General features: G+C 40.1%; 1 protein-coding gene and 1 non-coding gene across 6 annotated transcripts in view; both read right to left on the bottom strand.

Annotated features, from left to right (window-relative positions):
• The window catches only part of LOC115213053 (transmembrane protein 164), a 102,171-nt gene that overhangs the window by 23,912 nt on the left and 53,040 nt on the right, over positions 1 to 25,219 (bottom strand). For all 5 annotated transcript variants that reach the window (XM_036500640.1, XM_029781963.2, XM_036500646.1 and 2 more), the window contains 2 exons: positions 5,707 to 5,823; positions 2,506 to 2,584 (listed from right to left, as the gene is read on the bottom strand). In XM_036500640.1, coding sequence (XP_036356533.1) covers positions 2,506 to 2,584; positions 5,707 to 5,823 — 196 coding nt within the window. The remainder of the gene's footprint in view (positions 1 to 2,505; positions 2,585 to 5,706; positions 5,824 to 25,219) is intronic.
• LOC115220475 lies at positions 17,302 to 17,408 on the bottom strand. Its single transcript, XR_003882542.1, has one exon. It is a non-coding gene; the product is annotated as a U6 spliceosomal RNA (small nuclear RNA).

Genomic DNA, 25,219 nt, shown 5'->3' with positions numbered 1-25,219 from the left:
GGCTGGTGTGCATTCTCCTTTGCTATTACCAAGAGGCTTTTTCAGATCTGGATCTTCTAGAGGAAGCAGGCCATTGCTTACTCCCAACCCCAGTTTCTAGACAAGATTGGTCACGAGACTTGAGGCCTCTTACCATGGTTTTTAAGAAATGTGGTGGAAAACTAGCTCAGGAAGGCAGGGACGCTACTCCCTGAGGCTGCTTCCAGAGCCCCCTACCATCATATATATGTATGTATGTGTGTGTGTGTGTGTTTGTTTATGTATGTATATATGTATGTGTATGTATATATGTATGTGTATATATATATATATATATATGTATATATATATATATATATATATATATATACACATGTATATATATGTGTGTGTGTGTATATATATATATATATATACATGTATATATATGTGTGTGTGTATATATATATGTATATATATATGTATATGTATGTATATATGTACATATATATGTATGTACATGGTGATACTGGTAACAGCTTTAGCTCGCTCTGATACTGAGTTGAGATGATGCCTTCTAGTACCTCGAAATTTAATATACAATTATTCATAATTGTATGTATATATGTACATATATATGTATGTATGTACATATACATATATATATATATGTATGTATGTACATATATACATATATATATATATATACATATGTATATATATATATATAGAGAGAGAGAGAGAGAGAGATGGGACAGCTTGCTGAGTGCCACAGACCAAGTCTGTGGATGATGCAAAGTCCTTTCCAGACCTAGAGATACATGGTGGTGGAATAGTACAGTAGACAAAGTCATTAGAGTAAAGAAACAGGCCTGGAAAGCCTGGAAGGGTGGGATAGCAGGGAACTGTACCAGGTAGCCAGAAGGGAGGCTGGGTGGCAGGTGTACATAACCAAGAGCGAAGCGGAAAAGAGGAAGTTTGCCAATGTCCAGTGACGTGAGGACCAAAGAACTGAGGTATTTTGGATTGCAAGACAGTGTGTGAGAGAAAATAGTGATGTCACAGGAGAGAAATGTGTCTGCATGGATGATGGTGAAAAGAAAGAGGCTTGGAGAAGCCATTATGAAAGACTGCTGAACATGGAGAATGAATGGGAGGAGGGGAGCCTGCCAAATGTTGACCCAGTAGAGGGACCAGCTATCCAAATAGAGAGCTCCCTAGTAGATAAAGCAACTAAGGGTATGAAGCCAGGAAAAGCCCCCAGCCCATCAGGAATCACTGCTGAGATGCTTAAAACATCTGGTGATGTGGGCTATGGCCTAGTCACCTGCATTGTAAACCAGGTACCCAATGACTGGTGTAGCAGCACCATAGTCAACTGCTACAAAGGTAAAGGTGATGCTCTAGATAGAAATAACTACAGGGGTATCAAACTACTGGATCAGGTAATGAAGGTCACGGAGAGGGTCATAGCCCATCTTATTAGGGAGAGAATCTGCTTAGATGAGATGCAGTTCAGTTTTGTGCTGGGTAGAAGCACCACTGATGTCATATTCCTGGTTCGAAAACTGCAGGAGAAATGCCTCGCTAAAGATAAACTGCTATACTTAGCTTTTGTGGACTTGCAGAAAGCCTTTGACAGGGTCCCCCGATCCCTTATCTGGTAGGCGATGCAGAAACTGGAGACTGACGAATGGTTAATAAGGGCTGTACATCCCTTTACAGAGAGGTTGTGAGTAAGGTTAGGATTGGCAATGAGTATAGTGAGGAATTCCAGGTAGAAGTAGGGATCCACCAAGGTTCAGCCCTCAGTCCTCTTTTATTCATCATAGTCCTCCAGGCAATAACAGAGGAATTCAAGACGGGTTGCCCCTGGGAGCTCCTCTATGCTGATGACCTGGCCCTCATAGTGGAATCACTATCGGAACTAGAAAAGAAATTTTGGGTGTGGAAGCTAGGTTTAGAATCAAAAGGCCTTAGAGTCAATGTAGCAAAGACCAAAGTTCTAGTAAGTACTTGTCCTTCAAAGCTCCTTCATATTACTACCTATCTTTACTCCAGAGTGTAGATTCAATTTCTTCCAGTAGTTCATTTACAGCATAAAGACCTTCTTGATGTAGTAGCAGTTGATTACTTCAAGATTTGTAGTCACTTTAACAACATTATGGGAGTAATATATCATACAAACAATCTCTTTCCTCTCTCTCTCTCACACACACACATGCATACACACACACACATACACACATGCACAGTTTTAATGGTAAGGCTTTCTGACTTTCACCCAAGTATCCCAGGTCTGATTTCCAGCACGGAGACAGAGATACCCTGTGCAGGAATGGTTGTATGGTTGAGAAGTGAACTTCTCAACCATGGGATTTTGAGACCAGTCTCATTGCACAGCGCCTTGGGCAGGTGCACTCTACTATAGCTTCCTGGTAACTATTTCATCTTATATCTGCTTGGTCAGGACTGATTTGGAGCTGAATAACCACAACACAAATACTGTAGAAATAACACACAAATTGTTATCAAGAAATAACTTACCTCCCAATCTCAGAAGATAGATTGGAACAATCAACATTAAAGTATGTTGTAAGTAGTAGACTTCTTTTTCAAACACCAACTTAAAATTTAAAGAAAAAAAAAAAGACAAATTTAATTAAAAAAAAATTCATTATTAACATTTTAAAGTAGAAACTAAATTCAAAAGTTTGATTAGACTAAAAATCTCTTGAATGCTGTTTTTTTTAATTTTATCTTTATTTTTTTTAGTGTCCATCTGTTATCATTGCCATTGAATGATAAGTTTAATGTAGGAAGGATTGTTGTTCAGCAACAAGCATACACAACCTGTAGTCAAAAGCAAAGCCATGATTAAATTAATGCTGACCGTGAAAATGGTGATGCTAGTTTGAGGATGAGTATGTGTTATACTAGTATCCTGCAAAACTCTCATCCAGGAGAACTTGAATCCATCACTGCAAGCTATCCAACACACTAATTACAATACAATCCTCCTGTTACTTAAAACAGAAAGTTGTATCAATCCAGTGTATCTATTGATGCTAGTTAAAGTATCTTGATCCTGGACATCATAGAGTAATAGAGTTGTTAGAACATTAGAACAAGTGCTCTGCACTCCAAGTTCAAATCCTGCTGTGGCAAACTGCATTTTATCCTTTGGGGTTTCATAAATAAAGAACCAGTGCAATATGGAGCTAATTCTCCTTTCTTTTTTCTTCCATCTCTCAGCCTCTTATTTCCATTATCCTTCTTTCTTTCTCTAAAGGAGGAGAAAGCAGAATTGGCTAGGGTCAAGAGATGGCTTCTACCAGTTTTGAAATGTCCATGATGCCACATATAATTCCTTTGACTTTATCTAGAGCTGAGCAACCTAGACAAGGTAAGGTAAGGCAAGGTAATACAATATGAAGAGCTATTAACCCTTTTGTTGTAAATGGCTGAATGAAATTACCCAAATATAATCAACTTAGGGCCAGTATACCTAATGTGAAGAAGTACTAAAAAAAATCTAAATTAAAAATACTTAAGTCATGAATGGAAGAAAAACATTAACACAATGAATAATATTGTTTTAATCTAATCTTGGTAAGAGTCATTGAGTTAATGCTTTTTCTGCAAATAAGTATTTTTAATTTCTAAGGTTTTCTTTTTTTGCTTTCAGCACATTTTGTATGAAGCAACTTCTGTTGTTAGTCAGAGACACACAAAAACCTCACTCACTTACAATACAATTATTATAAAAAGATTCAAAATTCAATAATGAGGTACTTCAATTTCAAAGGTTTGGGGATTCAGTGAAATTTGTTAGCAAGATAAAATTATTTTGTGTTGTATAAAACTGAAGACAATTATTTACTTACAATTATTTACAGAATACAATAATTTACAACTTCCTTTTATTACGATATTGTATAAATAGGTGCAGGCTTGACTGAGGGGTCAAAAAGTTTGTTCCCCAACCATGTTGTTTGGGGTTAAGTCCCTCTATATGGTACCATGTGCTGACCAAAGTCCTGTGAATGGATTTAGGAGATGGAAACTGAAAGAAGCCCATCCTGTATATGTATGCGTGCAAACATGCACATGTATGTGAGTGTGTATGTGTGCACATGTGCACGTATGTGAGTGTGTATGTGTGCACACACGTGTGTGTGTGCACATGCATGTGTATGCATGTGTGCACATGCAAGTATGTGTGCGTGAGAGAAAGTTTATGTTCCCCCATGTCTCCACATGTGCTCACTGCTTGCAGTGACTATGAAAGCAGGTCTAGGCTACTTGACATGTATTCTCTGTAAACAAAAGGCTCATACATATGGTGTCATTGTTTCCAGTTCTCCATAAAAACCAGTCCAGGATGCTCGCTGTTCAATAGACTGGGATGTTACTACCTCATTTGGAAACAAAATGGCTGTAGAAAACCCTGCCTCAATTTACTCTCATCTGATACATTACCACAGGGAAGAGTAGACATTAAATGAATGAAGATGATGTAGTGGTATCTTTGCTCTAGTCAAAGGCGGCGAGCTGGCAGAAACGTTAGCACGCTGGGCGAAATGCTTAGCGGTATTTCGTCTGCTGTTACGTTGTGAGTTCAAATTCCGCCGAGGTCGACTTTGCCTTTCATCCTTTCGGGGTCGATAAATTAAGTACCAGTTACGCACTGGGGTCGATGTAATCGACTTAATACCTATGTCTGTCCTTGTTTGTCCCCTCTATGTTTAGCCCCTTGTGGGTAGTAAAGAAATAGGTATCTTTGCTCTAGTCACACAGCCTGTTATGACAGAGAGACAGGTTTACACTGATCCATATGGATAGCACCATAGAGGCACAGGCATGGCTGTGTGATTAAGGAGCTTGCTTCCCAATCACATTGCTTTGGGTTCAGTCCCTACTACATAGCTCCTGGCCAACCAAAGCCTTGTCAGTGGATTTGAGTGAGAGAAACTGAAAGTGTGTGTGTGTCAGTCGATGTCTCTTTGTTTCGACATCATGTGATAGCTGTAAATGAGTTTCACCTTCATTGAGTATTGTCCTTCGTTTCCAATTTTCCATGAAAATATGTTTGGTCATGGGGAAATATTACTTTACTTGGAAACGAGAAAGATACCTGGTCATAGAAAATCTCCCTCAATAAGTTCCATGCAATCCATGCAGGCACAGAAAAGCGGACGTTAAAACAATGATAACAATGTTTACTGATATTGATTTATCAATATCCACTGGGATAATTATCCAAGGCAAAGTTAAGCATGGTAGGTTTTGAACCTAAAACCATGGAGAAACTGAACAAAACACTACAGCATTCCAACTCCTCACTTCCAGTTCATTAGTAAAAATAGTTTCTTTTTTCAAGGCACAAAGCCAATATTTGTAAAGAAAATATCCATTTTTTATTGTTATTTTTGATGGCTTAGTCAGAACAACGTGTTATGCTTGTGATCAGAGCAAGATCTCCAGAACCAGTGAGATCAAGTTTGTTTCAGGTTTGCTTAAGTATATACCTATGCTGTTATCTGAAGGAAAAACAGTGGCGGAGAGGGAATTCCATAGAGTTTCTACAAAAGGAATGAAAGAAAAAGTTACTAGTGAGAGACTATGGTGTGGTGAGTCACAATATGCATGATAAAAGTATGTGGTTAGTCAGTTCCGAAGAGTGACACAGACGTCAGCTAAATAAATACGAATACAAAAAAAGAAAAGAAAAAAGAACAAACTTACCAATCGAGTGTTGATTACTGGGAAGAACAAGGCCAACGGTGCCCCAGACAACATGTACATGTGGAGCCTGAAGGTTGCCCATGTGAAGATGCTGGGTGGTGCAGCCAATAAATAAATCTAAAAAAGCAACAAGAAGAACCATTATTTCTATTTTAGCTAGAGACTAGCAGTATCGCCCGGTGTTGCTCGGGTTTGTAAGGGAAATAACTATAAAGAATTTTTAGAGAGTTATAGCCAAAAAGTAGCAAAAAAATGGAAAAAAAATTATGGTAAATTTTTTTTGAGAGTTAAAAAGGTCGAGTTGCGTCCCCTAGACAGTCTGTGGTTTGTGTTTCTGATTCTCGACCCCATGTCGAATTTATCGATTTTTTTCAGAACTGGGGGAACTTTTCAAAATTTTAGCTGCGTTAGTTTTGAATTATGACATTGGGCTATGTGTGTGTCAAGTTTCATCAGAATCGGTTGAAAGCCGTGGTCAGGGTGAGGGTACAACCTAACAGACACACAGACACACACACAGACAAACTGCCGTTTATATAGAGAGAGATATATAACATGAAAATGGAACTAAAAGAGTCTTTTAACCTTTTAGTATTTAAACCGGCCATATCCGGCCAAAATATTTAATCTGTTTTATGTTCAAACTGACCAGATCCAGGCTCTCACACCTACCCTACAATGTTATTCTACATTAAGTAATTACACCATCAAGATCTTGAAGATATGAGATAATGCATGATTAATTCAAATCAATGGGAATCAATAAGCATTATGTTTGATAGAATAATCTGAACACTAAAGGGTTAAACCTAAATGGTCTTTTAGAACCTTATAAAAAGTTTCATTTTCAAGTAGTGAAAGGACAAGTCAACCTGACAAAGCGCATCTCTCTTCATTTATAAATGATGCTGTGGTGCTGTTATTTTGTGCAAGGTCTACAAAGTTGAGACTCATTTATGTCAAAACCATTCCAGAGGTGACCATGTGGTCTTTACTTTTGAAAAGTGGTATAGGACTAGATTATCGAGTCACTTGTTTTTTTTAAGGTGGTTGGCAAGTAATTTGATGAAGATTTGTATACAATTTCCAGCAGAACCAGAGACCATGTAGAGCAACTCTCATTGGTTTAATGTAGGTTTTGTTAGTGGTGCTCTTCATGGTGCAGGTGGCAGTGGTTATGGTGGTGATGATGTTGTGATTATAACAATATTTAGAGGTAGTTATTTTGGTGATGACAGTAGTGGTAACTTGGTCTAACATGTAAAAGTGGGAGACTCAGGAAGACATGGGATGAAGCACTGAAAACAACCTCAGGAAGCTGAACCTTTCAGGTGAGATGACAAAGAACCAAGACACCTGGTGCCTGGCTGTACTCAAGAATACCCATACCCTGCAGCAGAAGTGTTAAGACTGATCCTTCTGGTTGTATAAAGCACCCATGGTGGTGCTACATAAAAGCACCTGTGCAGTGTCACGTAAGTGCGCTCATTTGGCATCACGTAAGTATTCCCATGTGGCATCACATAAGAGCATCCATGTGGAGTCATGTAAAAGTGTCCATGTGGCACCACATAAAAGCACCTGTGCAGTGCCACATATAAGCACCCAAAACACTTCATAAAGTGGTCGGCATTAGGAAGGGCATCCAGCTGCAGAAACCATACCAAATCAGACTGGAGTCTGGTGCAACACCCCGACTCACCAGCTCTGGTCAAACCGTCCAACCCACGCTAGTATGGACAACAGACGTTAAACAGAGATGATGGTGATGATGATGATGACCACATATACATCCATTCCTTCCAGAAATTCTTTTGTCTCTACTGTATATAAATGCAAAATTAAGTTTCATAGGTATTCTTGTAATGATGGTAAATATCTACCAAGAAACAGAATTTGTATTTTCTGCAAGTCATGTTGCTTCAATAAACCTGATATATCCCAACAAAAAATAGTTTCAATCATGACCCCCTCAACAAAAGCTAGACTAGTATATAAAGGTGCTTTCTGCAGTAAAGGCTAATGAAATTTTGAATGGTTGTCTCTGATTTCTACAGTTAAAGGGTCAAGTCACCAGCAATGTTATGAAAGAGTGACCTTGTGTTGATCAGTTTAGCTGCACCATTGTCACATGCATTACTTTAGCCAATCAGCAACAAGTTAGTAGTCTGTTGAGTTACCTTTTGGTCATTTAAACAGAAATAGAAACGATGATTACTCAGGGCACTTTCTTGCAGCCACCAGATGAAGTAGAAATGTTTTCCTCTCCAGCCTCAGGTTAAGCAATGCTGTGAGGGTGAAATTTGGCAGATGGTAAATGCATGAAAGCACGCACAAACACGCACATACACACGCACGCACGCACGGGTGCATGTGTCTGTGTGAGTGTGCTGTGTGTGATTTTTGTTTTTACATTTATACTTAAGCAGCTGTTGCTGTTTAGTTATGTTCCATGATGTAGTGGTTCAGCAAATAGTAACAAATAAAATAGGTGCCCAACTCAGAAGCACATGCACTGGGATCAATAGGTTCCTTTGCAGACAGAGCCCCATCCTGGCTGTAGTCCAACAGGTTAAACCAGCAAAAGAATAGAAAGAAAGGAATAAATCTCCTTTGCAAACAACATTGTATTCTTGTCTTTTGCACATTGCGTCACCTGTCAAGTCTCCGCTTGTAGATATTTCATCTTCTCTAAAGTAAACATTTTGTCACAGAGCTGACATGCATTCTTCAAACTATGTCACAACAATCTAGAAATCATCAGCCTTCCATCTGGACATTCTCATGCATGCACAGGTATGTATGCATCCTAAGCTATCATTTATAATCTTTAGTACTGGTTATTATATACATGTGGTGGAAAGGACTGTATGGCTAAGAAGTTCGCTTCTTAACCAAATGGTCTGGGTTCACTTCCACTGCACAGTACCACAAATCATTCAAGAATTTTGAAATGCAAAATTGCAGTTTTCTTTGGCTAATTTTCATCACTAACTACAAGTAGTGATTTTCAATTTCTGTCATTAGCCCCCAAGCGAACCAAAGCCTTGTGACTGGATATGATAAACAAAATCTGAAAGTAGATTGAAAGATACACTCCCAATACGTCATGCAATGTAACTGAACAGAAGTACTCGTGATTGCAATGCAAACTTCTGAACTACTTAGACATGCATGCATCCACGCATGTTTCAATCATCATTTTAATGTCCTCTTCTCCATATTTGCATGGGTCAGATGGAGTTTACTGAGACAGATTTTCTAAGGCTGGATGTCATTACTGTCACCAAGACTCACCTGTCACCAAGCCAGGTGATATTTCCCCATGGCCTGACAGATTTCCATAAAATATTGGAAATGAATGACACTGCTTATAAGTGACAGCTAACATGTGATGCCAAGACAAAGAGACATAAGCATACACACATATAGACATATATGTGTGTATATGACAGGCTTCTTTCAGTTTCTATCAACCAAATCCACAAACATGACTTTTGTCAGCCTGGAGCTATAGTAGAAAACACTTACCCAAGGTGCTGTGCAGTGGGACTGAACCAGTAACCATGTGGCTGGGAAGCAAACTTCTTAACCACATAGTCATACCTGTGCTTATATGGAAACATCATTTCTATGGCTATACTATCGGAGCTATTTTTAGCACTAGAGCTATCCACATAGTGGTAACTCTCTAATAATTTATGTATAAATTTCTATTTTCTCCCTAGTTTTTTGTGCTAAGCCACTCGGTGTTAAATTAATGGTATTATTAAATTAATATCAATTTTTCACCCTCATTTTCACCCGTGTCTGCAAGAGAGACGATTGCGCTGGTATGGTCATGTGGTGAGAATGGATGAAGATAGGTGTGTGAAAAAGTGCCACACCCTGGCAGTTGAGGGGACCTGTGGAAGAGGTAGACCCAGGAAAACCTGGGTCGAGGTGGTGAAGCACGACCTTCGAACTCTAGGTCTCACCAAGGAAATGACCAGAGACCGAGACCTATGAAAGTATGCTGTGCGTGAGAAGACCCGGCAAAACCAGTGAGAACAATCAAAATCAAATCATATATCAGAAAGCAGGGGTTAAGTGACCCATCCGTTTGTGTCCGCTGTCAGCTTCGTCTGGCACCCGTGCCGGTGATACGTAAAAGCACCATTCGCTCGTGGCCGTTTGCCAGCACGTAAAAGCACCATCCGTTCGTGTTCGTTGCCAGCCTCGCCTGGTCCCGTGCCGGTGACACGTAAAAGCACTGTCCGTTCCTGGCCGTTTGCCAGCTCTGTCTGGCCCCGTGTCGGTGGCACGTAAAAGCACCATCCGTTCGTGGCCGTTTGCCAGCTCTGTCTGGCCCCGTGTCGGTGGCACATAAAAGCACCATCCATTCGTGTCCGTTGCCAGCCACGGCTGGCCCCCGTGCCGGTGACACGTAAAAGCACCGTCCGCTCGTGGCCGTTTGCCAGCTCTGTCTGGCAACCGTGTCGGTGGCACGTAAAAGCACCATCCGTTCGCATCCGTTGCCAGCCTCGGCTGGCCCCCGTGCCGGTGACACGTAAAAGCACCGTCCGCTCGTGGCCGTTTGCCAGCTCTGTCTGGCAACCGTGTCGGTGGCACGTAAAAGCACCATCCGTTCGCATCCGTTGCCAGCCTCGGCTGGCCCCCGTGCTGGTGACACGTAAAAGCACCGTCCGTTCGTGGCCGTTTGCCAGCTCTGTCTGGCCTCGTGTCGGTGGCACGTAAAAGCACCATCCGTTCGTGTCCGTTGCCAGCATCGCCTGGCCCCGTGCCGGTGACACGTAAAAGCACCATCCGTTCGTGGCCGTTCGCCAGCTCTGTCTGGCACCTGTGCAGGTGGCACGTAAAAAACACCCACTACACTCGCGGAGTGGTTGGCATTAGGAAGGGCATCCAGCCGTAGAAACACTGCCAGATCTGACTGGGCCTGACGAAGCCTTCCAGCTTCACAGACCCCAGTTGACCCGTCCAACCCATGCTAGCATGGAAAGCGGACGCTAAACGATGATGATGATGATGATTTATAAATATATATATATATATATATATATATACACATGTAGTACATCATTAGTTTGTTTTACCCCTTTTTCTTTGCTACCATGACAGACATATGATTTAGGCCTTATTTAACACACTGATGCTCTTCCTGTTGCTCACCCTTACCTTTTTTCAAGTGAGATGATTTGTTGACAAGAGAATTAGGAACAATATTACTACTTCTATCTCAATAATTTGTGGACGAGTGCAAATATAAACAAACACACACACACACACATTCCATGCATGGTTGCCATGCAATCTGAACAAAATAGACAAATTCCAGTACCCCTCTTTCACTGTCAGTTTGCTTATGCAATACCAGGTTACATGTGGAAACAGATTTCTTTACTACATCATACTACATCCTGAACGCCTTACTTCCCTGGGCATGGACACATTGAAACTCCGACGTCTGGCAGCTGACTTGGCAGACACCCATAAAATTATCAACCATCGTACAAACAATAACTCTGAGCACCTTTTCAAACTCCACCTGTCTAATACCCGTGGACATATTTACAAAGTAAGAAAACAGCACAGCTCCCATGACTTCAGGAAACATTTTTCCACGCTGAGAGTTGCTGAAGCATGGAACAAACTGCCGGCATCAGTTGTTAGTTGTCGGAGCACTGCATCCTTCAAAACTTCCATGCTTCCTGAGATTCGCCAACACTACACTTGATTTTCTCCCCTCCATACACACACAAGCATGTATCTGACTCATACATTGTTCGCTTTCCAGACATTTCTACATTACTGCATGTGCACTTTATATGCACTTTCTGACAATTGTGGTGCACCTGAGCACTGTATACAATAATTTCATTATTATTATTATTATTATGTTATTATTATCATCACTGGCTATGAAAGTGCTGTTATATACATCAATATGAAGCAGAGAAAATAATGACTCTCCAACAGTCTGTTACATTCAACAACGATGTGGAGCTGAAAACATGGCACAATGAATTCTTCAAGTCAAGACCCAGTGGTTTCTACCATCAAGGTATTGACAAGCTGGTGGACCATTGGAAAGAGCTCATGAACAATAAAGGGAAATATATTACTGACTGATTTGTTAAAATAATCAACGAAAAATAAGGATTAAAATAAATGAAAAGAAAAAAATGAAGGCGCAGGAGTGGCTGTGTGGTAAGTAGCTTGCTAACCAACCACATGGTTCCGGGTTCAGTCCCACTGCGTGGCATCTTGGGCAAGTGTCTTCTGCTATAGCCCCGGGCCGACCAATGCCTTGTGAGTGGATTTGGTAGACGGAAACTGAAAGAAGCCTGTCGTATATATGTGTGTATATATATATATATATATATATATGTATGTGTGTGTGTGTTTGTGTGTCTGTGTTTGTCCCCCTAGCATTGCTTGACAACCGATGCTGGTGTGTTTACGTCCCCGTCACTTAGCGGTTCAACAAAAGAGATCGATAGAATAAGTACTGGGCTTACAAAAAATAAGTCCCAGGGTCGATTTGCTCGACTAAAGGCAGTGCTCCAGCATGGCTGCAGGCAAATGACTGAAACAAGTAAAAGAGTAAAAGAGAGAGTAAGAGTAGAGTTTACCTGACAACCCAATGCCTATTTTAAAGTAAGAAGCATATCAGAAATTTAGATTGCAAATATATTAAACATATGATTATACAAGGATGTATATTTACACATTCATCGTTGTAACATCTTACAGTCAATATTTCTAAATTTTTTATATATTTCTTGTTTCAAAAATATTTCCTCATATTTTACAACTTATTTCCTATCCACTCCCTTATCTCCTTTAATTCCTTTCAAGATGAATGCAACAGATAAATTGTTGCAACAAACAGGGCTCTTTCCTTTTTTTTTATGGAGTGAAACAAGTTGTGACACACGTATGTGAAATACTTCAGCCTGACAGCATTAATTTTTAAGTTATGAACACACTTGATGTAAAAAAAAAAAATAATAAAATGCAAACATTAACAATGAGAAAAATAAGAACAAACATTATCAATATTTTCCTCCTCGAGTATTTCTATATTAAACTATTGCTTTTATTTATTTATTTTAACAATCATATAATACACTCTTTAAACTCATAGTTTAATGCAAAGATTATATTTCTGTATAATAAGATAATCTTTTAACATGACCTTTTTAATAGGTTGGTATTTCAGCTATATAGGTTTGGCCATATGGCTGAAAGCAGTAGAAGACTAAATGAATAGATTACTTATTCCCTTCTGAAACACAAATTCTTTTACATGAAGCTTAAAGCCAGGCTGCACTGAAAACATCAGCTCTTATGCAAACACTACGGTAACCAATGCCAACATTGGGTAAATGCTTGGGAAATGAGGAACTGCTTGGAAAGGCTTATTGTAAGAATCTTTTAAGTGGAAGCACTACAAGGTGGTGTTAAGCTCCTGCCAAAACTGAGTCTGTAATGTGAGTTCAATTTCTGATTGAGGAATTTTCCATTATTTAGAGCTTTGCCTGTAATTTCTGTGGGATGACATCAGCAGCTGGGGAGCTGACCGGAACTTGGGGCTGACCGGAAGAGGAAGGGGCAGGAGTGACGCGCGCGCAGGCAGGGCAGGATTGGGCCTTTTTTCGATCGAGGTAACTGAGGGAGTTAGACGTGTGAGCACATTGTTAAGGTAGGTGAGAAGCAGCTGCTATTTCTAGTGTTTAGGTTGGGCTACATTGAAGGGTCCATTACTGCTGAGAGGTCTCCGTTGAGTGAAGAGAAGGTAGGTGTCCTTATTTCGAATCTCTCGCATACACCACAATTTCCAACTATAGACAATATCTCAGACAGTGGGGTGCAATCTTCAACGCAGAGATGTCTTTGACATAGATCAGAGGAACACAGTATTTCTGTGGAAAAATTTGCATAATGGAAAGACTGTATCTAACAGAATATTAAATCCTACCTTTTGGTTGGATACTAATCTGTTGCAGGTGGAGGCGCAATGGCCCAGTGGTTAGGGCAGCGGACTCGCGGTCATAGGATCGCGGTTTCGATTCCCAGACTGGGCGTTGTGAGTGTTTATTGAGCAAAAACACCTAAAGCTCCACGAGGCTCCGGCAGGGGATGGTGGTGATCCCTGCTGTACTCTTTCACCACAACTTTCTCTCACTCTTACTTCCTGTTTCTATTGTACCTGTATTTCAAAGGGCCGGCCTTGTCACTCTCTGTGTCACGCTGAATATCCCCGAGAACTACGTTAAGGGTACACGTGTCTGTGGAGTGCTCAGCCACTTACACGTTAATTTCACGAGCAGGCTGTTCCGTTGATTCGGATCAACCGGAACCCTCGTCGTCGTAACCGATGGAGTGCTTCCAATCTGTTGCAGGCAACAATACCTGATAACTTGCTGTCTATTTTCAATAACTGAATAATATGAAGGGTACATAAGTACAGTTTTTAAAAAACAGCACAAAATACCTGCAAGAGATTTGAACTCACGACCTACAATCTCTTATTACCAATATCTAGTCCACTCAACCATTTCACTTCTGATGCCAACTGATAGGTTATGGCACACACACACACTCACAGCTCTTTGTTTATGGAAATTCAAATGCAGAATATTTACTTGTAAAAGCAAAGTTGTTATTATTTAGCTTCTGGTCAAAAGCATTCCAGCCATGACCATTCCAGTTTATATATATCATGAACTCTATTAAGTTTATCCTTCTTTATTTAAGTTACTAAAAACAATATGATTCTGGGCTCAGTCCCATTGCATGGCACCAGGGACAAGTATCTTCTACTATCGTCTCAGACTGACCAAAGCCTTGTAAATGGATTTGGTAGATGGAAACTGAAAGAAGCCTGTCATGTATATGAATGTGTATATTTATATATATATATATATATATATATATATATATATATATATATATATATATATAAATACATTTGTGTGTGTGTGTGCATCTGTGTTTGTCCCCTGCCATCGCTTGACAACTGATGTCGGTGTGTTTACATCCCTGAAACTTAGTGGTTTGGCAAAAGAGACTGACAGAATAAGTTTCAGGCTTAAAAGAAAAACAAGTCAGTGCCCCAGCATGACCACAGTCTAATGACTAAAACAAGTAAAGGTGAAGGATAAAGAATAACTTAAATGAGATTCAGTTGCTATTTCTAGTAGGTCAGGCAACCACTTAGAGGTTCACTCTTTGCTTCTTGGTGCTTGAATTAGAATAAACAATCACTTAGTCTACATACTTCTTAAACTAAAAGTAGAATTATTGTCATTGAATCCCAATTAACCTTGATCAAGCTGACTTTATGATAAAGAGCAATCCATCCTGAATGACAATCTTGCCTTTTTGTATACTTAAGACTATATTGTTCAATGTGTCCTTCCTGTTTGATGATGGCTCAATGTCACTCAAGAGATTTTAGCTGCTATTACTAGCAAAATGAGTGACCATATAGATGCTCCCCCCACCAAAAAAAAAAAAGAAATAAGTGGAAATTTTACCGGTGAGTGTGTTAAATAATAAGGTACTAAAGGATAATGACCCTCCCCAGACACAACAGAATATGCTTCAACACACGAACTCATATAAAGAATCTTGCAAACAAAATCCAAAAACGAAAAGACATTTGGACATTTGTACTAATTAAAATAACAATTTCAGATTTTGACAATGTCAGAGGAAGGATGTTAGTCAATTGCATTGACCACAGGGCTCAACTGGAACACATTCTATTGACCCCAAAAGAATGAAAGGCAAAGGAGTCATGGCAGAATTTGAACTCAGTATGTGAAGAGCCAAAAGAAACAGTAATAAACATCTTATCAGACATAGTAACAATTCTGCCAGCTCACTGGTGTAGTACTAATTGAAGTTAGTCAGATAATTAACTAATATTTTTACCCCATCAGATAATTATTTCTAGTTAACTTTTAAATGCTTTCTGCATTAAATATATTAACACTAACTATTAACCCTTTCGTTACTGTATTTATTTTGAGATGCTCTGTGTTTCTTTCAATTATTTTAAATATAATAAGGAATTTAGTAAAATAACTTAGTTACCATTAAGCTAGTGTTAGGAACATAAATTGCGACTAAGGTTTGGTGGAAGATTTTAATGAAAAACCTATGAAAGCAAGACATTAATACTACAGAGCCAGAGCCGGTTTTGGCCGGGTTGGTAATAAAAGGGTTAAAAATATTTGAAAATGGGGTCATAACCCCAAAATATTGAATACAAGGTAAGTCTACATTAATTCATATATTTGTTTTCTTGTGATTTACTTTGCATTGTTTTGGCCTGACCCACAATCCTTTATACACTATTGAATTTATCTAATCTGGTACTTTATTAAAATTTCAGAGGGATTGGCTTTGGCAGTCATTTTTATCTGAGTTTACAATAATAGATTGTTGTTGGTCCACTATATTTCTGTTATATACCTTACCATGCATGTATACATTTTGTGAGTAGGTTTTCTGAGGAGGATGGGGATACGCAGCCCAAGGGTTCCAAGAATTACATGCAAATGCATTTTCCAGTCACTTTTGTGTGAGTTTAACTTAGCTTTTATCTTTTACTTGTTTCAGTCATTAGAGTATGGCCATGCTGGGGCACCACCTTGGAGAATTTTTAGTTGAATAAATCAACCCCAGTATCTTTTTTTAAAGCTAGGTACTTATTTTATTGATCCCTTTGGCCAAACTACTAAGTTACGGGGATATAAACACACCAGCACAAGCTGCCAAGCGGTGGTGGAGGTACAAACACAGACACACACACACACCTATATATATATTATGGTGCTAGGTCGCTTGGTGTTAAAATAGGGGTATTATTAAATTAATATCTAATTTTTTCACCCTCATTTTTGAATTTATGAATTTGATACGCTGCAGTAAATATTACATGCGGTATTCGCTTCCCCTAAGTCTTAGCATTTGCTTTCGGTGGGGAATTTGTAACTACAACCCTGAATGTAATCAATCAGACTGCATGGGTAATCGTCGCCTGTGTGTGTCTGATAAATTGCATCGATGACAAATGTTGCTGAAGATTTATAGACGAATATGTGAGTATAATTTGCATATTATGTTGATAAAGAAACAATTGTACAACATTAATCCACTTTTTAGTTGTATTTCACTTTCCTTACGTTGAGAGTAGTGCTATTTCTATGTGGAGGTATCGTTGGCAATTATACTGGAGGAGCTATTTCTAGCACTAGAGTTAACCTATGTAACGTTAACTCTCTTATATTTACGGATAAATATGTATTGTCTCCCTGATTTATGGTGCTAGGTCGCTTGGTGTTAAAATAGGGGTATTATTAAATAAATATCTAATTTTTTCACCCTCATTTTTGAATGTATATATATATTTGACAGGCTTCTTTCAGTTTCCATCAACCTTATCCACTCACAAGGCTTCAGTAGCCCCAAAGCTATAGCAGAAGATACTTGCCCAACGTGCCACACAATGGGACTGAACCCAGAACCATGTGGTTGAAAAGCAAGCTTCTTACCACATTGCCATGCCTGCACCTATAGAAAAATATGGAACACTTCATGAACTTGGATGTCGTCCATGCCCAGGGGCCAAGCTAATCTTCTCTGTATCATTCCAATTTTAACATATGTACTGCCGGAGCAAGTACATATACTATATTTGTAATTTTAATAAGAAACATATGGCATGTTCCCTAAAGAGAAACCCTAGTGTACATATATAGTAAGGTGATCCTACAGGGAAAATGACCTCTTAATGGAGAATTATAGGGGAAGTCGGAATAAAGTAGTTTGCTTAGATGAAATTCCCTAAACCTTTCATAGACAGTTTTATATTTCAATCTTTTAGGAAATTAAATTCTATGGAAAAGAAAGGAAAGATTATTAAATATGTATGAGTTTTATGTAGGGGTTCCTGTAGTATGAAATGTATTTCACAAGTTTCCCCAAGAGTAAAAATCTTGAGAAAAGCTAAATCAAATGCATACACTGTATGTATGTATGTATATACTTTGTGACCAGAAGTTTTAGAAATAACACGAAATATTGATTTTTTTTTATATATAAATAGGCCTTTGTTTAAAAATTAAAAAGAGAGATATGAAAATGTTTGCCATTTATGTCTTTCTCAATGGCACTAGTATCATGTAAAATAACTACAGCTGGTAAGTTAAACTAGGTTGTAGACAACTTGCTAACAGCTTACTTTGACTCAATGGTTACATTAGTTATTTAGCCTCTCAAATTTATTGAGAGCAACATAATGGATGCTAGAGTGTTGAAGCTTTTCTGAAGAGCATTCGAAATACTACGAGTGGTGTGAAATTGTTTTAACAAGGAACTGAAACCAAATCATGTATTCAGGCCATGCAGATGCATCGGTTTAACTATTATTCCATAGTAACAATGGAATAAGTTTTCACTTCAATTTATTTATTTATTTAAAAATATTTTTAGTTGCTTATTGCCTGACATAAAAATATATAAAAGTACAGATAGTCAGATAGAGAGACAGATATACAGAGAGATATAGATAGAAATATTGATAAATTACTAGATAAATAGACAGATTTATTTATAGGTGCAGGAGTGGCTGTGTGGTAAGTAGCTTGCTAACCAACCACATGGTTCCGGGTTCAGTCCCACTGCGTGGCATCTTGGGCAAGTGTCTTCTGCTATAACCCTGGGCTGACCAATGAAAGAAGCCCGTTGTAAATATACTCTTTTACTTGTTTCAGGCATTTTGACTGCGGCCATGCTGGAGCACCACCTTTAGTCGAGCAAATCAACCCTGGGACTTTCTTTGTAAGCCCAGTACTTATTCTATCGGTCTCTTTTGCCGAACTGCTAAGTGACGGGGACGTAAACACACCAGCATCGGTTGTCAAGCAATGCTAGGGGGACAAACACAGACATACAAACACACACACATACATATATATATATACACATATACGACAGGCTTCTTTCAGTTTCCGTCTAGCAAATCCACTCACAAGGCATTGGTCGGCCCGGGGCTATAGCAGAAGACACTTGCCCAAGATGCCACGCAGTGGGATTGAACCCGGAACCATGTGGTTGGTTAGCAAGCTACTTACCACACAGCCAGCATGGGTGTGTTTGTGTGTCTGTGTTTGTCCCCCTAGCATTGTTTGACAACCGATGCTGGTGTGTTTATGTCCCCGTTACTTAGCGGTTCGGCAAAAGAGACCGATAGAATAAGTACTGGACTTACAAAAGAATAAGTCCCGGGGTCGAGTTGCTCGATTAAAAAAGGCGGTGCTCCAGCATGGCCGCAGTCAAAATGACTGAAACAAGTAAAAGAGTAAAGAGTAAGAGATGATGATGATACTTAACTATCCTGGATTTTAAAATTGAAGAAATCAATGATAACAAACAAAATTATTACCTTTATTTCAGGTAATAAACATGAACATAATGATTATTTCAACTTTATCACTAAGATATCAATGCCAACATTTGCTGTCTTTACTTTTCTATCTTGTTTTTATTTTCATGTTAGTCCTGTCTGCCTAACTATCTCCACAATTTGCAAGTAGTCAGTCACAAGTCTTTTGAATGTATTATATATTTTACAACAACCTTATCTCTGGTCAGCTTATACCTTACTACTAGCCACCAACTTAATGGTGTTCAGTTACCCAATTCTCATTTAACAGTTCTTATCATACCATACATTTTGTTACAATTATTTTTAGCAACCAGATATGAACGCCTAATTTCACTCTAGCCGAAGCCAGTGCCACCTCGACTGGCTTCCATAAAATGCACCATCCGAATTCTGGCCGATGCCAGCGCCGCCTCGACTGGCTTCCGTGTTGGTGGCACGTAAAAAGCACCATCCGAATCGTAGTCGAAGCCAGTGCCGCCTCCACTGGCTTCCATAAAATGCACCAATCCGACCGTGGCCGATGCCAGCCTCGCCTGGCACCAATGCAGGTGGCACGTAAAAAGCACCCACTACACTCACGGAGTGGTTGGCGTTAGGAAGGGCATCCAGCTGTAGAAACATTGCCAGATAAGACCGGAGCCTGGTGCAGCCTTCTGGCTTCCCAGATCCCCGGTCGAACCGTCCAACCCATGCTAGCATGGAGAACGGACGTTAAACGATGATGATGATGATGATGATTGCAGCTAATTCTCTTCTGTTGTATTTTATAAATTTATTGCAATTTTTTATTTTCAACAGCCAAAATATTTTATTTTAACTTTAATAAATATAATTCACCACCAAGACTTCTTTCTGTTCTTTTTTAACGAGTAGCTGAAACCTTTTTGATACTAATAGAAATATAGGCACAGGAGTGGCTGTGTGGTAAGTAGCTTGATTACCAACCATATGGTTCCAGGTTCAGTCCCACTGCGTGGCATCTTGGGCAAGTGTTTCTGCTATAGCCTCGGGCCGACCAAAGCCTTGTGAGTGGATTTGGTAGACGGAAACTGAAAGAAGCCCGTCGTATATATGTATATATATATAAGCGTGTGTGTGTATGTGTTTGTCCCCCTAGTATTGCTTGACAACCGATGCTGGTGTGTTTATGTCCCCGTCACTTAGCAGTTCGGCAAAAGAGACCGACAGAATAAGTACTGGGCTTACAAAAGAATAAGTCCCGGGGTCGATTTGCTCGATTAATGGCGGTGCTCCAGCATGGCCGCAGTCAAATGACTGAAACAAGTAAAAGAATAAAGAATAAAGAATAGAATTTGTGTTAGCATTTGAAATTCTTTTGCTCTCTTCTTTCAGAAAACAGGTTCCAACAAGTGACTTTCTTTTCTTATTTCACCAATGCTGCTGGCATGAAATCCTATAACTTGGAGGGAATCATTAGCCTGGCTCACCTCTTGAAGATTTTGTTTATTGAAAGAAAAACATACTGTTACAGACAGCCCATCTTTCTATCCAAGATGCTCCCACAGATGGTGCCAAAGTATTTGGTGACCCTAGGCCAGCCCTACAATGTGTGTCTCCTTTTCTCAGCCCTACAGTGAGCAGTTTTCTCCCAACTGCACAATGTAGGCCCTGTTCTTTCATTCCTACAATGTATTTTCAAAGATCTAGCCCTAGGCAGTTCCTTCTGCCACTCCTACTCTGTGTGACCCTCTCCACATTCCATTCCTACAATGTACAGTTCTTTCTCCCAGATAAAATGCTTACCCTCTTCTCCAATTTATTTTCTCCAGTCATCACTCCTTTTACTCCAGTTGAAAAATGTCAAAAAGTTATGATTTATGTCACCAAATAAATCTATCAGCTGCCAACATTTGTAGAGATATGTCCATTCTTCCACATGACGCTCTCATCTCCTACCCTACCCCTACCCCTCTCTGTGTATGTTGTTTGGAATTTGAATGGTGCCACTAGATTTTTACCATTAGGCAATTGCCTAATCTGCCTCGTGTAGGCACCAGCCCTGGCTGTACCTCCAGTCAACTTTCCAGAAACCAATCCAACCAGCAAGCTGCTCAACCAATATTAGATTGCATTCCACTTCTGTAACAAAGACCAAACTTATCCAGAGTGGTTACTTACCTACCTAATCTATGTGACCATCACCAAAAGACACAGATGATAATACCGATTTCATGTTTTCCACAATACCAGCAGGTTTGAAGGAGGGGCTAAGTTGGTTAAATTGACCCCCTTGTTCAAATGGTATTCAAAAGGAGACAAAAGGCAAAGCCAGCCCTGGGGACTTTTGAACTCAGAACGTGAAGACAGAGGAAATGATGCCAAGCATTTTGCCCAGTGTGCTAACAATTCTTCCAGCTTGCAGCTTTAACACAAATGATAAGATTGGTATTTACTTAACTGAACACAAAAAGAGTAAAGAGTAAAGAGTGAAACTAATAACTATAATGCATTTGCAGTCTTTCTTTCTTCCCTCTCAACAGTTTTAATCATAATTTTTGGCAAGCATACAACAAATCCAGGTCATCATCGAAACATTTTTATTTTTTAAATGAAATATGCAAAGCGGGCTTAATATCAGTCATTCTCTTAATAAGTAGGTTAATGCCAATAGATTTATCTATCATTCATCATCCTCATCATCATCATCATCATCATTTAGTGTCCGCTTTCCATGCTAGCATGGGTTGGACGGTTCAACTGGGGTCTGGGAAGCCAGCGGCTGCACCAGGCCCCAGTCTGATCTGGCAGTGTTTCTACGGCTGAATGCCCTTCCTAACGCCAACCACTCCGTGAGTGTAGTGGGTGCTTTTTACGTGCCACCCGCACAGGTGCCAGACGGAGCTGGCAAACGACCACGGACAGATGGTGCTTTTTACGTGCCACCGGCACGGGGGCCAGGCGAGGCTGGCAACGGCCACGAACGGATGGTGCTTTTACGTGCCACCGGCACAGAGGCCAGTCGGGGCGGCACTGGCAACGGCCACGATCGGATGGTTTGCTTACTTGTCACCGGCACTGGTACCACAGCTGCAATTTCCATATATATATATATATATATATATTTGTACACACACACATACATAGTTATATATATATATACTCTTTACTCTTTTACTTGTTTCAGTCATTTGACTGCGGCCATGCTGGAGCACCACCTTTAATCGAGCAACTCGACCCCGGGACTTTATTCTTTGTAAGCCCAGTACTTATTCTATTGGTCTCTTTTGCCAAACCGCTAAGTGACGGGGACATAAACACACCAGCATCGGTTGTCAAGCAATGCTAGGGAGACAAACACAAACATACACGCACACACACACACATATATATATATATATATATATATACGACGGGCTTCTTTCAGTTTCCGTCTACCAAATCCACTCACAAGGCTTTGGTCGGCCCGAAGATATAGTAGAAGACACTTGCCCAAGGTGCCACGCAGTGGGACTGAACCCGGAACCATGTGGTAGGTAAGCAACCTACTTACCACACAATATGTATAGAAGTTCAATGTACCTGTTTTCAACAAACCATAAATGGAAGATGACCTAACAATGTTGTGCAATATACACCAAATTTCTCCTTCAGACATATCAGGAACATTAATATGGCAGGAAAAGATACACTGTGGATATGGTTCTAACTGCCAATCATAGTAAGTCAGAGATTATCAACTTTTTGAATGTGACCAGTTTCTTTGTGCTGAAGGCTAGAAGAAAAACTGAAGGCCTCTAGTGGAAACATGCCGTTCACGGCTTAGAGAAAGAAGCATTCTCAACAATCAGATATGATCAGAATGTTGAATTCATCCTGCAGGCCCATACTACAGACCCAGGCTGACCAAAGCCTTGTAAGTGGATTTCATCATCATCATCGTCATTTAACGTCCACCTTCCATGCTGGCATGGGTAGGATGGTTTGACAGGATCCAGCTATGCAAAAGCCTGCACCAGACCTCTGTGTCTGTTTTGGCAGGATTTTTACAGCCGGATCCCCTTCCTAACACCAACCACACAACTTAGTGCTTTTTATGTGGCACAAGCACAGAGAAGGTCAGTTTTGGCAAGGTTTTTTTACAGCTAGATGTCCTTCCAAATGCCAACCACTAATAGATGGAAATTGAAAGAAGCCCATTGTGTGTGCATGCGTGTGTGGGTGTGCATGCACATACACACACACATGTGGCTGCATGGTTCTCCATTCAGTCCCATTGCATGGCACCTTGAGCATGTGTCTTCTACTTTAGCCTCAGACTGACCAGAGAATTGTTAGAGTTTTTCTATACAGTTTCTGTCAACCAATTCTACTCATAAGGAATTGGTTGGACTGGGGCTACATAGTAGAAGACACTTGCACGAGGTGCCACAGACATGCAGTAAAACTCCTTGAAGAAGAAACACTCAAAAATCAAACTTCTCCTGACCCATGAGTGCCCTTTTATTGGATATGTCAAAGAGAAGGCTGTGTGATATATAACTACTTACTTTGACTAAGAACAGTTTGGATAATTGACTTAGAACACTTAAAGAATAACATATATGTTGTTCAAGTGTATGTCACCATAATCCATTGATTTGCAAATGTCTCATCAACTAATTCAGTGAACAATGAATAATTCATTATATATATAAAGATCAAAATATATAACTCCCAATAAATTTGTTGAGTGCCCTTCTTTTGTTTGTCCACTCACTCGTGTGTGTGTGTGTGTATATATATATGCAGACACATCTACACACATATAGTAAATACATACATAAAAACGTACATGCGTATATGTATGCATACGCATGTACATCCATCCGTCCGTCCGTCCGTACATACGTACATACATACGTACATACATACATACGTACATACATACGTACGTACATACATACATACATACATACATACATACATACATACATACATACATACATACATACATGCATGCATACATGCATGCATACATGATGGCCGTCCACTCGTGACCGAGGAAGACCATTGCCGACCTTCAGGAACATTGTGCGCTCTAGGACTAACTTATATTTTGCATTTGTGGCTCCGTTGGTGGCTAATGAGCCCTGCTCTTGACAAGCATACACGACTGCAAACATTGCAGACCAAGCTTTCCCCATTCACTATACGAGCCGTGCGCTTTCACGCAGCTCACTTAAGTTCTTCATGCTGGATACATGCTCTCTCAAAAGTGTCGATCTTAACCTGCCTCCTCCATCTGTGGCGATGACAGGCATTGTTCTCCCAGTCAGTGTCCTGCATATCACAGGCCTTTAATGAGGACTTGACACAGTCCTTAAATCATTCATTCATTCATACATACATTCATACACACACACACACACACACACACACACACACAAATATATCATGAAATAACTGCTACTTTCTCAGATGCAGCACAAAGTTTTGTCAGTGAACAGGTCATGGTTTCAAAGCAATGAAAATATTTTGAGAAATTAAATTTAAATGTTGAAGTGAAACTAACAGTTTTTGCATGTTCTTAAATGACTTAAAAACATCTTCCATACTGCAATTGTATATGCATATATATATATATATCATCATCATCATCATCATCATTTAGCGTCCGTTTTCCATGCTAGCATGGGTTGGACGGTTCAACTGGGGTCTGGGGAGCCCGAAGGCTGCACCAGGCCAGTCAGATCTGGCAGTGTTTCTACAGCTGGATGCCTTTCCTAACGCCAACCACTCCGAGAGTGTAGTGGGTGATTTTATGTGCCACCGACACAGGTGCCAGACGAGGCTGGCGAACGGCCACGCTCGGATGGTGTTTTTATGTGCCACCGACACAGGTGCCAGACGAGGCTGGCAGACGGCCATGCTCGGATGGTGTTTTTATGTGCCACCGACACAGGTGCCAGATGAGGCTGGCGGACGGCCACGATCGGATGGTGTTTGTTACATCCCCAAAGCACGGAGGCCAGTCTATGCGGTACTGGCTACGGCCACGTTCGGATGATTTTCTTGTGTGCCACCAGCACTGGTACCACAAAGATACAA

This window comes from Octopus sinensis, linkage group LG1, assembly GCF_006345805.1.
Source record: "Octopus sinensis linkage group LG1, ASM634580v1, whole genome shotgun sequence".
Classification (NCBI taxonomy): domain Eukaryota; kingdom Metazoa; phylum Mollusca; class Cephalopoda; order Octopoda; family Octopodidae; genus Octopus; species Octopus sinensis.
The sequence above is the reverse complement of the archived record's forward strand: the minus strand, read 5'-3'. Positions and strand labels throughout refer to the sequence as shown.